This window comes from Capricornis sumatraensis, chromosome 20 (assembly GCF_032405125.1).
Source record: "Capricornis sumatraensis isolate serow.1 chromosome 20, serow.2, whole genome shotgun sequence".
NCBI lineage: Eukaryota > Metazoa > Chordata > Mammalia > Artiodactyla > Bovidae > Capricornis > Capricornis sumatraensis.
In genome coordinates, this window is record NC_091088.1 from 40281637 (window position 1) to 40294383 (window position 12747).

At 49.5% G+C, this 12747-nt stretch overlaps 1 protein-coding gene across 2 annotated transcripts; it reads left to right on the forward strand.

Moving 5' to 3' along the window:
• Positions 1-206: 206 nt before the first annotated feature.
• On the forward strand, positions 207-12747 carry CES3 (carboxylesterase 3). 2 transcript variants are annotated; one of them, XM_068991876.1, is made up of 13 exons: positions 207-351; positions 1434-1638; positions 1765-1903; positions 2055-2188; positions 2655-2808; positions 2916-3020; positions 3900-4001; positions 4359-4496; positions 9713-9793; positions 10397-10544; positions 11593-11742; positions 11895-11973; positions 12085-12747. In XM_068991876.1, the coding sequence occupies exons 1-13, from the start codon at positions 270-272 to the stop codon at positions 12278-12280; spliced, it is 1713 nt and encodes a 570-aa protein (XP_068847977.1). In that variant the 5' UTR covers positions 207-269; the 3' UTR covers positions 12281-12747. The 2 variants fall into 2 exon arrangements, with proteins under 2 accessions (XP_068847977.1, XP_068847978.1); XM_068991877.1 differs by having other exon boundaries at positions 11904-11973.

The following is a 12747-nucleotide window of genomic DNA, read 5'->3' on the forward strand; positions in this document are numbered from 1 at the left end:
AACTTGAACCCAGGGTTGCAGAGCACCTTCCCCTGCCTAAGGCTGTCATATCACCCAGGCTCCTGTGGGCAGGGCTGCTCTCCCAGCCCCACCTCCCTCCTCCCCCAACCTGGGTGCTAGACTCTGGGTCTTTGGACTGGCCACCAGTCAGGTGGGGGCGGTCTGCTGAGGCTTTCCTAACAACCGTTTAGAGATTGGCTGTGCCAAAGGGCAGGGACATTGTTCCACCTTCCGCCACTTCTGCCCACAGTTGAGTGTGAGTAAGAAGCATGGGCACAGTGGTGAGAACTGGGTCTGGGGTCCTGGTCTGGGTAGCCTGTCTGCTCCTGCCATTCTCTGCTACAGACACTGGTAAGACACACCCACGGGGCCTGAAGAGGTGGAGCTTCTGGGTTGGTGGGAGGACTTCGAGGAGGGGGCAAGAGTGGGGTAGGGACAGGAAAGTGGGCAGCCTGCTCAGAGAAGGAGCCCTCTGTTCTGCTCAGTTGTTCACCGGAATGCCAAGGGTTGAACATCCTCTCTGGGCAGGGGCAACCATCCAGGTAATGCTACCCATCTCTTTTTTTATTATGATAAAATATACAAAACATAAAATTAACCATTTTGACCATTTTTAAGTGCAATCTGTCATGTTTTTAAGAGTTCCTAGGATTTCATTTAATCAGTAAGACACAGACATAGAAATGATTATCATGAGAAAAAGTTTACTTGCCATTCCCTAGAAACAGGGTCCCTCAGGAGGCAGAGGAAATGAACAGGGTGGGGAGGGATGTGGATGAGAGCTTTCATTGTTGTTTCCTGTGGGAGGAACAGGTAAGACAGGCAGTGTAGGTCTGGGTTAGCTCACTGGAATGGTTTCAGTAAGTTCTGGGGCATGGGGCTGTCCCTAGATGTCCGGGACCTGGCCTTGCATTGATTAGGGCAGGTGCTTAGTTGCCAGGAGTACGAGGGTGCCCAGAGGTGGCGATGGCCAGGGGCATGGCCTCTGGATCGACTGTGAAGGGCACATGTCTCAGTGAGTGGTTTACCATCTCTAAGAACTGGCTAGCCCTGGGAGGGCGGAGCCAGCGAGCTAGATGTCAAAATATCAGAACAGAAAATACAAAAAGATAAGGTTGTCACACCTTATTCAGCAGGTGAGAGTTAAGAGAGGGCAAGTGGCCGGCCCAAGCCGACTACCCACTGCCCACCTGGCAGGTCTGTGGGTCTCAGGGTGGTTTAGCTTGTTCACTAGGGGGAACTGACTCAACTTGGAGGAGACATGGGGAGAGGATTTAGGGGGTAGTCACAAGACCCATTTCACAGGCAGGCTGGGGCAGTTCATCAGAGTGCTCAGAACCCGGCCTGGCAGAGGAAGTGCTCAGAGAGCAGACTAGCGGGTCCATCTGCCACCCCAAGCACACTCCCCCACAGCCCCTCTGTCCTGCCCTCAGGGCCGGGGGTCACTCAGCCTGAAGTGGACACACCCCTGGGCCATGTGAGAGGCCTGCAGGTGGGCGTGAAGGGCACAGACCGTCTTGTGAACGTCTTCTTGGGCATTCCATTCGCCCAGCCGCCCCTGGGGCCCCACCGGTTCTCGGCCCCACGCCCAGCGGAGTCTTGGGAAGGTGTGCGAGATGCCAGTAGGGCCCACGCCATGTGAGTAGCCCCGCGGAGGTGGGCAGGCAGGGAGCTGGCAGGGGCCCAGCTACCTGGGCTGGTGGGGCCCAGCTACCTGGGCTGGTGGGGCTGACCCCGGGCCCTCGGGCTCTTCCTCCGCCACAGGTGCCCGCAGGATCTGGAGAGAATGAACAACAGCAGATTTACGCTGGACGGAAAGCACCAGACCTTCCCCATTTCGGAGGACTGCCTGACCCTCAACATATACAGCCCGGCTGAGGCCCCCTCGGGGGCAGGAAGGCCAGTGAGCTGCCTAGAGGGCCCTGTCCACCCAGCCAGCACGGCCAGGCCTGACCCCTCCCCACCCTCGCTCCGAAAGCGCTCCAGGAGTCCCCAGAATGCCCTGAGCCAGTCAATGGGCAGCCGCGGTCACTGACCCACGCCCGTCTCTGCAGGTCATGGTGTGGTTCCACGGGGGATCTCTCGTGACTGGCACCGCCACCGCCCACGATGGGTCTGCCCTGGCCGCCTACGGGGACGTGGTCGTGGTCACAGTCCAGTACCGCCTGGGCTTCCTTGGCTTTTTCAGGTGAGGCAGCAGGCCTGGCGGAGGGCAGTGACTGCGCAGGGTGAGGGTCCCCGGCTCGAAGCAAGACCGGGTCCCAGGCACGCAGGGTGCTGGGCAGAGAAGACTCAGCTGAGGCTTCACCCCCTTGGGGGAGGGGCTCAGCCAAAGCCAGGGTTTGACAGCGGGACTTGGGCCTTTGGGCACAAGATTTTGGCTCCTGGCCTGTGGGTCAACAGAGTCTGTAGGGTCAAAGAACAGCACATTCCAGAAGCCGCTGGAGAGCCAAAGCTGGCAGGTTGCCCAGCCAGGCCCACCCATCCCACATACTGGGCATCTGGCTACCGGGTATTGCTCATAGCCAAGCCAGATTGAGGAGCAAGGGAAGGTGGGGCATCCCAGGGGCTGATTCAGAGCAAAACTTCAGAGGCTGAGGAAGATCTGTCAGGGGATCCAGCCGCCCCTAACCACTGCCCCACCCAACCACCAGCACTGGGGACAAGCATGCTCCTGGCAACTGGGGCTTCCTCGACGCCGTGGCTGCTCTGCGCTGGGTGCAGGGAAACATCACCCCCTTTGGGGGTGACTTCAACTCTGTCACCATCTTTGGTGAATCCAGCGGGGCCTCTGTCGTCTCTGCCCTGGTGAGTCACCCCAGGGAGGGAGCCAGCAGTGGTATCTTCTGCGGTCCCAGACTTCCCAGATCTTCTGCCCTCCTCTGACAGCCACCTGTCCTCCATGCTGCCCCCAGGTCCTGTCCCCGCTGGCTGCAGGGCTGTTCCACAGAGCTATAGCACAGAGTGGAATCGTCACCCTACCGGGGTTACTGGATCCTGACCCCTGGCTCCTGGCTCAGGTCTGCATTTCTTTCACTCTCTCACCCCATGTACACCTGCCCTATGCTTGCTCTTGGAGTCCCAGGGTGGAGGTGTTACCAGTAGCCAGCTCCTTGCTGGCAGAGAGGGATACACTAGGCTGAAGGAAGCACACGACCAGTGAGAACTCAGGGAAAACCGCCAGAGCTCCTAGGGTGTGACATGGTCCCGAAAGCCATCCCTCCAGCCTCACGGGCTACCTGACCCTGCTCCAGCCTCAGCACCAACCATGGTCCCCTCCCTGCCAGAGTAGCGCACACATGACTCCCTCCCCACCTAAACCCTCTCTGCTTTCCTTGCGTGCCTGCATACTAAATCACTTCAGTTGTGTCCAACCCTTTGCGGCCCTGTGGATGGTAGCCCGCCAGGCTCTTCTGTCCATGGCGGTCTCCAGGCAAGAATACTGGAGTTGGTTGCCACACCCTCCTCCAGGGGATCTTCCCAGACTTAGGGATCGAACCCATGTCTCTCACATCTCCTGCGCTGGCAGACAAGTTCTTTACAACTAGCATCACCTCCTTCCTTTACTCCACCAAACTTTTTTGAGCCCACTGACTCTGGGACTAGAGTTAATTAGATAATGACACCGTTCTCACAGCGGTAGAGGGGACCCAGACACACACACACACACACACAGATAAGGACAGTAATGACGTGATGGGGGACACACGGGGTGCCTGAGGACCACCCAAGCTGGTGGGCAAGTAGAGCTTATCTGAGTTGGTGGTAGATCTCTGGCCAGTGACAAGGTCCTGTCTCACATCATTGCCCCGTTTCTCCTACAAATTCGTCCTCTGTCTGTGGAAGGCAGAGGGCAATGATGGGTGAGAGGGAGTCAAGACACTTTTGTCTGTCCCCAGTCCCTCGCAGACTCCTTGGCCTGCAACTCTGACTCCTCGGCTGAGATGGTGCAGTGCCTTCGGCAGAAGACAAGCGAGGAGATGATCCTCGCCTACAAGTCGGTATGCTCACTTCTTGGGGAATGGCAGTGGGCAGTGACTCAGAGGGGGTTCTGTCCAGTGCCTGCAGGAGCAGAGGGGCAATCAGCAGTGCGGGGTGAGGCAGCTACCAGGGAAGTGAAGGGTCTGGGGGCATGAAGAGGGGGGCCACCCCAGTCCTGAGGGTCTTCTAGCAAAGAAGACGGCTTAGAAGGATCATGGGCCTGGTCTCCCGACTCCCTCCAGTCTTCTCGCCTTGGTGATCTCATCCCCTCTCTTCTCCTTAAGGCTCAGCCACCCAGGCAGGCAGCCAAGGGATCTCTAGGGTCCCATCTGTTGAGGGCCTGACTGGGAGGCTCTCTGCTTTGTTTTCTCCTGCAGAAAAAAATAGCTTCGTACAATATCGATGGCACCTTCTTTCCCAAGAGCGCTGAGGAGCTCCTGAGGGAGAGGCAGTTCCCCTCTGTGCCCTTCCTCTTCGGTGTCAACAACCACGAGTTTGGCTGGCTCATCCCCAGGGTGAGTGTGCCCTTCAAGGCCCTCCCTGCCCCACGTGGTTCTCTCCCACCCCGACACCATCTCCATGTGCTGTGAGCTCAGACCCTTCTGTCTCATAGGTGAGAAAGCAGAGGCTGACCCAGTTTCATTTTCTCAAAGCAAATATTTCCTTCTTAGGGACCACATTTTTGTACTTTCTAGGCAGTATTGATCCATGGCATATTCCTGCCTTGGTGTCTGGTTTATAAGTCTGACTCTATGAGACTAGTTTGTGTGACTCTGTACCTGAGAGACCAACCCCCTGAGATTCCCAAGTTTCTGACAAAGTCAAGTCACTGGGAGACATCATGGCCCACATGCCTTCCCGTCCTTTTCAGGAGCACAGAACACCCCACACAGAGTGTCACCATCATACCTTCCTTCTAAGCATATTTCCTTCCTTCTCATATTTCATTCTCACTCTTCCACCCATCTTCACAATGAATAAATTTAATGCCTGCAAAACCTTCCACAAAGAAAGGGTCATCTCATAATTTTCCTTCATTTCATCACTTCGGCAGCTTCTCACTTTAATCACTGAAGCTAATATTGCAGTGAACGTCTTCATGTCCACAGCTTTTGTCCTCTGATTAAATCCCTTGGATTTAATCCCCAGGGGGACATTTGGGTGCTTGTTAGATGAAAGCCTTAAGCAATGTTGATACTCACTGAAGTTGATAGGAGCTTACAGTCCATGTGTGTGTGTGTGTGTGTGTGTGTGTAATAGCAGAAGAGTGTTAAGGGGAAACAGTGCCCTGGACTCTGGTAGGCAGCCTTGCCCCCACACTTGCAACATTGAGTTGTGAGTGTTAACAGTGAAAGAGAGCCAACTTGGCTGGCTCCCAAAACACAGGCAAACCTGTCTGGTGTGGAACGCTGTGCCCAGGACTTTGTAGCTAAAGATATTTCTCAGAGTTGGTGACTCAGAGGGCTGCTCACCCCGTCAAAGTGCAGGCGTTCCCTCCACTGTCCATAGGAGCACAACCATAACATTTTCAGCAACTAGATGTTCACTAAGTATCCACGGTGAAAGCTTTAGCCATGGAAAGTAATCTGTATTCCTAATGGAAACTTCTCCACTTCTTACATGTTGCTATTGGTACCGCACTTTCTGAAATTACTTCACTGATTCAAACTGCCACCAGCAATGTCTACAGGTTTTTTGTATGTTTGTTTGTTTTTTCATTTTGTTTGACTGCTGTGAGGCCTGCAGGATCTTAGTTCCCCGACTAGGAATCAAACCCAGGCCCCTTGCGGTAGAAGCACAGAGTCCTAACCACTTGACCACCAGTGAAGTCCCTGGAGTCTACAAGCTTTCTTGCAATCTTACCAGCATTTGCAGAGCACAATTTTTTAAATGTCAACTTTAAAAAAATATAATTTACATAGCATAAAAGTTACCTCTTTAAAGTGTACAATTCAGTGGTTCTTAGTACACTCACAAAGCTGTGCAGCCATCACCATATCTTATTCCAGAACATTTGCTTCACCATCACGCAGAAAGAAGGCCATGCCCATTTAGCTGTCACTTCCCATCCCTCCCCATGGTCCCCACCCCAGCACTTGGCAACCATGAATCTACTTTCTGTGTCTGATCTACTTTCTGTCAAATCTATGGATTTGCCTCTTCTGGACATTTCATACAATAGAATCATACAATATGTGGGGTTTTGTGTCTGACTTCTTTCACCTAATATAAGGTTTTCAAGGGCCATCTATGTTGTAGTGGATATCAGTACTTCCCTCTTTTTTTATGGCTGAATAGTTCAGTGTATGGATACACCACATTTGTTTATCCATTCATCAGTTGACAGACAGTTGTTTCCACGTTTATGGCTCTTATGGATCCCCCTACTATGAACGTTCGTGTACCAGTTTTTGTGCAAACATATGCCTTAATTGGTCTTGCTTATATACTCAGGGATGGAACCAGTGGGTCCTGGAGTAAGTCTATGCTTAATCATTTCAGGAACTGCTGAACTATTTTTCAAAGTAGCTGCACCACTTTAAATTCCCACCACCAGTGTGTAAGGATTTCAATTACTCCACATCCTTGCCAATGCTTGTTAATATCTTTTGTTTTGATTGTAGTCATCCCAGTGGGTGTGAAGTGGTATCTCATTGTGGTTTTGAGTTGCGCTTCCCTAGTGACTAAAATGGTGAACATCTTTTCATGTGCTTATCAGCCATTTTAATATTTCCTTTGGAGAACTGTCTTCTGTTTTGCCATTTTTAAATTGAATTATTTGTCTTTTTATTGTTGAGTTGTAAAATTTTTCATATATTCCAGATAGATGTCCCTTATCAGATATATGATTTTCAAATATTTTTCCCATTCTGTGGATTGTATTTTCACATTGTTGACAGTATCCTTTGCCACACAATTAAAAAAAAATGATGAAGTTTATCTGTTCTTCTGTTGGTTGCCTTTTTTTTTTTGTCATGCCTAAGAAATCATTGCTAAATCCAAGGTCATACGCAGGATACAGCATGCTTGGGGCTGGTGCATGGGGATGACCCACAGAGATGTTATGGGGAGGGAGGTGGGAGGGGGATTCATGTTTGGGAACACATGTAAGAATTAAAGATTTTAAAATTTAAAAAAATAAATAAATAAATAAATAAATAAATCCAAGGTCATAAAGATTTACCTCTATGATTACTTCTCAGAATTTTATAGTTTTAGCTGTTATATTTAGGTCTAGATTCATTTCAAGTTAATTTTTGTATATGGTGTGAGTTAGGGCTCTTTTGCACGTGGTATCTTCTTGTCCCTTCATGATTTGTTGAAAAAAACTGTTCTTTTCTTATTAAACTGTCTTGGTGCCCTTATTGAAAATCAGCTGGTCATGAATGAAGGAGTTTATTTCTGGACTTTGAATTCTACTCCATTAATTTATCCTTATGCCACTGCCATAGTATCTTGATTACAGCAGTATTATAGTAAATTTTAAAATTGGGAAGTGTGAATTCCTCAACTCTGTTCTTCTTTTTCAAGATTGCTGTATTATTTTGTCAGAGTTGCCATAACAAACAACCACAATCTGAGTGGCTTAAACAATAGACATTAAGTGTCTCACAGTCCTAGAGGCTACAAGTCTGAAATCAAGATGCTAGCAAGACTGGCTCCTTCTGAGTGTTGTGAGAGAGAATCCACGCCTCTTTTTAATGTTCCCGCTGGCCTCGTGTATCCCTTGGCTTATAGACGGCGTTCTCTCTCTGGCTTTCCCTCTGACCCATCTACCTCTGTGTCTAAATTTCCCCCTTTTCCAAGGACACCAGACATACTAGACAGTGCTCTGCGCTCAGTCGCATCTGACTCTTTGTGACCCCACAGACTGTAGCCTGCCAGCTCCTCTATCTCTGGGATTTCCCAGGAAAGAGTACTGGAGTAGGTTGCCATTTCCTTCTCCAGCGGATTTTCCTGACTCAGGGATTGAACATGTGACTCTTGTGTCTCCTGAATTGCAGGCAGATTCTTTTCCCACTGAGCCATCAGGGAAGCTGATACTAGACTACGGCCCACCCTAATGATTACCTCTGTAATCATCTAAATTTGACTAATGGCCTCATCTTTACATAAGATCACATTCTGAGGTACTGGGGATTATGACTCCACATATATTTATGTGGAGACACAATCAGTCCATAATAATTGTTTAGCTATTCTGAGTCCCTTGCATTCCCATGTGAATTGTGGTCGGCTTGTCCATTTCTGAAAAGAAAAAAAAGTAACTGAGATTCTGATTGGATCGCACTGAATCTCTAGTGCAATTTGGGAAGTACTGTCATTTTAACAATAGTAAGTCTTCCAATCCATGAACATGGAACATCTTCACATTTAGTTAAGGCTTCTTTAATTTCTCTCAATTATGTCTTCTAGTGTTTAATGTACAGTCTTGTACTTCCCTTATTAAATTTATTCCTAAGTATTTTATTCTTTTCAATGCTATTGTAAATGGAATTGTTTTCTTCATGTCGCCTTCAGATTGTTCATTGCTAGTGTATAGGAGCAATTGGTATACTGATCTTGTAGAACAACTGTTTAAAAAGTTTTGCTACTTTAGCTTCTGTGGCCTTTAGTACCTTAATTCCTAGTGAAGATTAATGTCTCCCCTTGGGTATACACTTTTTGTGTTTGTTTACCTGTGAATTTTTTGTTCCCGTTGCTATAAAGATTAGCCAAGAGTCTGGGAGCCATGAAAATAACTTTAATAACTTTAACCTTTCTATCCTGCTTACTCTGTCAAGGCCTTTATGCATTAACCCAGTCCTCATAGCAATCCCATGAGGCAAGATATTGTTACTCCTTTTACAGTTTAAGAGGGGCTTCCCTCATAGCTCAGTACTCTTGGGCTTCCCTTGTGGCTCAGCTGGTAAAGATTTCACCTGAAATGCGGGAGACCTGGGTTTGATCCCTGGGTTGGGAAGATCCTCTAGAGAAGGGAAAGGTTACCCAGTCCAGTATTCTGGCCTGGAGAATTCCACGGACTTATGCAGTCCGTGAGGTCGCAAAGAGTCAGACATGACTGAGTGACTCTTACTTACTTACAGATTAAGAAACTGTGACATAGACAGTTTAAGTAACTGGTTCATGTTATGCACCTAGTAAGTAGAAGAGCTGAGACTTAAACCAGAAACCAAGCTTTAAAAACTGTAACGTGCAAAGCCAACATTTTAAAAAAATATTTATTTATTTTATGTTTATTATTTATTTGGCTGTGTCAGGTCTTAGTTGCACCATGCGAACTGTTAGTTGCAGCATGTGGGTTCCCTGACCAGGAATCGAACCCAGGCCCCCTGCATGGAAAACACAAAGTCTTAGTCACCAGACCACCAGAGAAGTTCCTAAAGTCAACGTTTAATTTTAAAGACAACATTTGAACTTTCTTTGTAACCCCTGCTACAGGACCTGGGGGTCTTGATGTTATTCTATGAAAATATTGAACAAATTCCGAGACTGCTGCTAACCACTTGCTTGTTGTATTTGGTGTTTTCCCCTTCCTCCTAAATTAGAAGTTTATTTTTAGGGAGGTCTTCAGGCTAGTGGGTTTGGCCACACTCGGCTCCATAATGAGCTCATGATCACAGGGCAGTGAACACTGGCCTGCTCCAAGCTGGGAGCTGGCTGGGAAGGTGAGGGTGAAAGGCATGGGCTATGATGAGGCTGCACTGAGAGGGCCTTGGTGTCTTCACAGGGCTGGGGTTTCCTGGATAAGATGGATCAACTGAGCCTGGAGGACATGCTGGCCATCCTGAGGCCCTACTTGACCAATATGGTGAGAAAAAGGCAGGAAAGTGTAGTCCAGTGGGGCCAAACCCAACACGGTCTCTACCCCTTACCCTCCAACACCCAGCTACCTACCTGCCACCAAGCCTGGGGGGCAACTCTTGGATTTTAGTTCTGTCTAGGAATTGCCTTGGACATGACACAACATGGTTCTCAAAGGAAGATCATCACCACATCATTTTCATCACAGACTACCCGTAATGAGCACACACTCTCTGCCAGGAGCTGTGAGGAAGTCCCATGATTCATTCTTCCACTAACTTCCTAGTTAACTTCAACTGAGTGCCTGCTCTAGGCTAGAACTCTGTGATTCACATAGGCTGCCAAACCACCTTACAGGGAGGAACTGACTTTCAGAGATGTCCAGCAACCTGTCTGAGGTCACACAGCCAAGCAGTGATTGCAGAGCTAGCATTTAACTCCAGATTTGACCTCTTCCCACCCAGACATCATCTAGAACCCCCAAGGAAGGGGGGTAGATAGCCTCCTGCCACAGGAGCCCTGGGACATGAGAAACACCAGACAGGAGGATGCAGGACCTCTTGGAAGGGTCTGCCATGGCTGTGGGATCTGACAAGGCCTCTCACCCCAGGATGTGCCCACTGAGGTGATGCCCACCATCATAAAGGAATACCTAGGCAGCAGGTCAGATGGACAAGCCAAGCGAGAAGCCTTCCAGGAATTGATAAGTGACATTATCATAACCTTCCCCATGTTGCAATTTGCAAGAGACCTCCAAGGTAAGCCTATCACTGTCTGACCTGTCCCACCCTTCCCACTTGAGCCCAGGACCTGAGCTATCACGGGTGACACGGCCTCTCCCTCCACTGCGCCCCCCACTCACCACTTCCTCTCTGGGATGCAGTGTCACCGCAGTGAGAGGTGACTCTGGCAGGACACTCTGCAGAGGAGAAAACCAAAGCCCAGAGAGGTGCAGTGCCCTGTCAGAGGTCACTCAGCACGGCTTATCACCAATTCTCTGGGATTCAGTTGACTCATGAGTGATTTTTTCTGCTCTCAGCCTTCCTCCTGGGAGAAAAGTCTTGCTTCCTTCCAAGCTTCATGGCTCGGCAGTCCCCAACCTTTTTGGCACCAGGGACTGTTTTCATGGAAGACAATTTTTCCACAGACCAGGAGTGGGAGGGTGATGGTTTCAGGATGGCTCAAGCACATTACATTTATTGTACACTTTATTTCTATTTATTATACACTTTATTTCTATTTATTATGATATCACCTCCAGATCATCAGGCATTCAGTCCTGGAGACTGCGGACCCCTCTCGTGCCTAACCCTAACACAGTCCTAGAACAATTCCAGGTTCCTGTCTTTGTGACCCCTTGGGCAGATACATAACCCTTCTGGGCTCATTTTCTCATTTCTAAAATGGCTATAGGAGGGGCTTCCCTGATGGTCCAGTGGCTAAGATTCCAGGCTCCCAAGGCAGGGGACCTGGGTTCAATCCCTGGTCGGGGGGAACTAACGATCCTACATGCCACAACAAGATTTGGTGCAGCCAAAAAAATAAAAATTTAAAGAAATAAAATGGCAACCATAATGCATAATAATCTAACCCATAAGTTACTATGAGGATGAACTGAATGATGACACATAAAGCACATGGACTGGTGCTGAACATCGAGCAAGTACTCAGAAAAGGCTTGCTGTTCATCATTTTGTCATCATCATCATTATCACTGGTATTGGTGTTATGATGAGCCTGGCTTAGCAATGATAGTGCCTGATCAGGCTACGGGTGACCATCTCTCATCCAGCCCTCTCTCCACAGATTCTGGGGTCTCCATCTTCTTCTATGAGTTCCAGCATCGACCCAGTTCTTTTGCGAAGATCAAGCCAGCCTGGGTGCGGGCTGATCATGGGGCTGAGTTGACTTTCATGTTCGGCGGTCCTTTCCTCACGGATGAGAGCTCCATGTTGGGTGAGGATGGACGGACCAGTGATCCTTAGGTTTCTGGCTCCACCAGGGGAGGAGAGGGGCTTTCAGAAACAGAGTTCTCGGGTCAGCATAAGGGACCCTGGAGTCTCCTTCAGGACCCACCTGAACCTGATCCAAGTCTGTCCTTCCCACAGCCTTTCCAGAAGCCACAGAGGAGGAGCAGCAACTGAGCCTCACCATGATGGCCCAGTGGACCAACTTTGCCTGGACAGGGTGAGTAAGCAAACAGGCCTGCCTGGCTTTGGGCCTAGGACTACTTAGAGCTTCCTGCCTGGCAGCAATACAGGAGGCCTTGGTCTTCATTCATTCATTCCTCCCACTCAGGGACCCCAATGGCAAGGGGCTGCCTCTTTGGCCACCATTCAACCATGAGGAGAAATACCTGGAAATCAGCCTGGTGCCACGGGTCAACCAGAAGCCAAGGGAGGCCCGAATGCAGCTCTGGGCAGAGATACTTCCCACCAAGTTCGGGCAGTGGCAGCAGAAGCAGCAGGGCAGGAAGATCCAGGAGGAACTCTGAGGCAGGCCCTGAGCCTTCTGGGCTGGAACTCAGCCCTAGGGGTGGCCACATCCCAGGCGGGCAGCCTCCTCCTCTCCCTGCTGTGCTGTGTGCTAAATCGCTTCAGTTGTGTCTGTTTTGCAGCCCCCATGGACTGTAGCCCGGCAGGCTCCTCTGTCCCTGGGATTCTCCAGGCAAGAATACTGGAGCGGGTTGCCATGCCTTCCTCCAGGGGATCTTCCTGACCCAAGGATCGAACTGGGGTCTCTTACATCTCCTGCATGGGGAGGGTTTTTTTTTTGTTTGTTTGTTTTTTACCTCCAGTGCCATCTAGGAAGCCCTCTCTCTCTGCTAAGAGACTTTAACTCAAACCAGCCTGATGGGCAGTCATGTCTCTTAAAGCAGGGGTCCCCAACCTCCAGGAGCTAATGTCTGATGATCTGAGGTGGGGCTGATGTCATAATAATAGAAATAAAGTGCACAATAAG

Excerpts from the sequence above, each read along its gene's own strand:
- CES3 (XM_068991876.1), top strand. The coding sequence starts at position 270 with ATGGGCACAGTGGTGAGAACTGGGTCTGGGGTCCTGGTCTGGGTAGCC. Across the intron at positions 2,809-2,915 it reads CCTCTGTCGTCTCTGCCCTG|GTCCTGTCCCCGCTGGCTGC; the intron begins GTGAGTCACCCC and ends TGCTGCCCCCAG. Across the intron at positions 11,974-12,084 it reads ACCAACTTTGCCTGGACAGG|GGACCCCAATGGCAAGGGGC; the intron begins GTGAGTAAGCAA and ends CCTCCCACTCAG.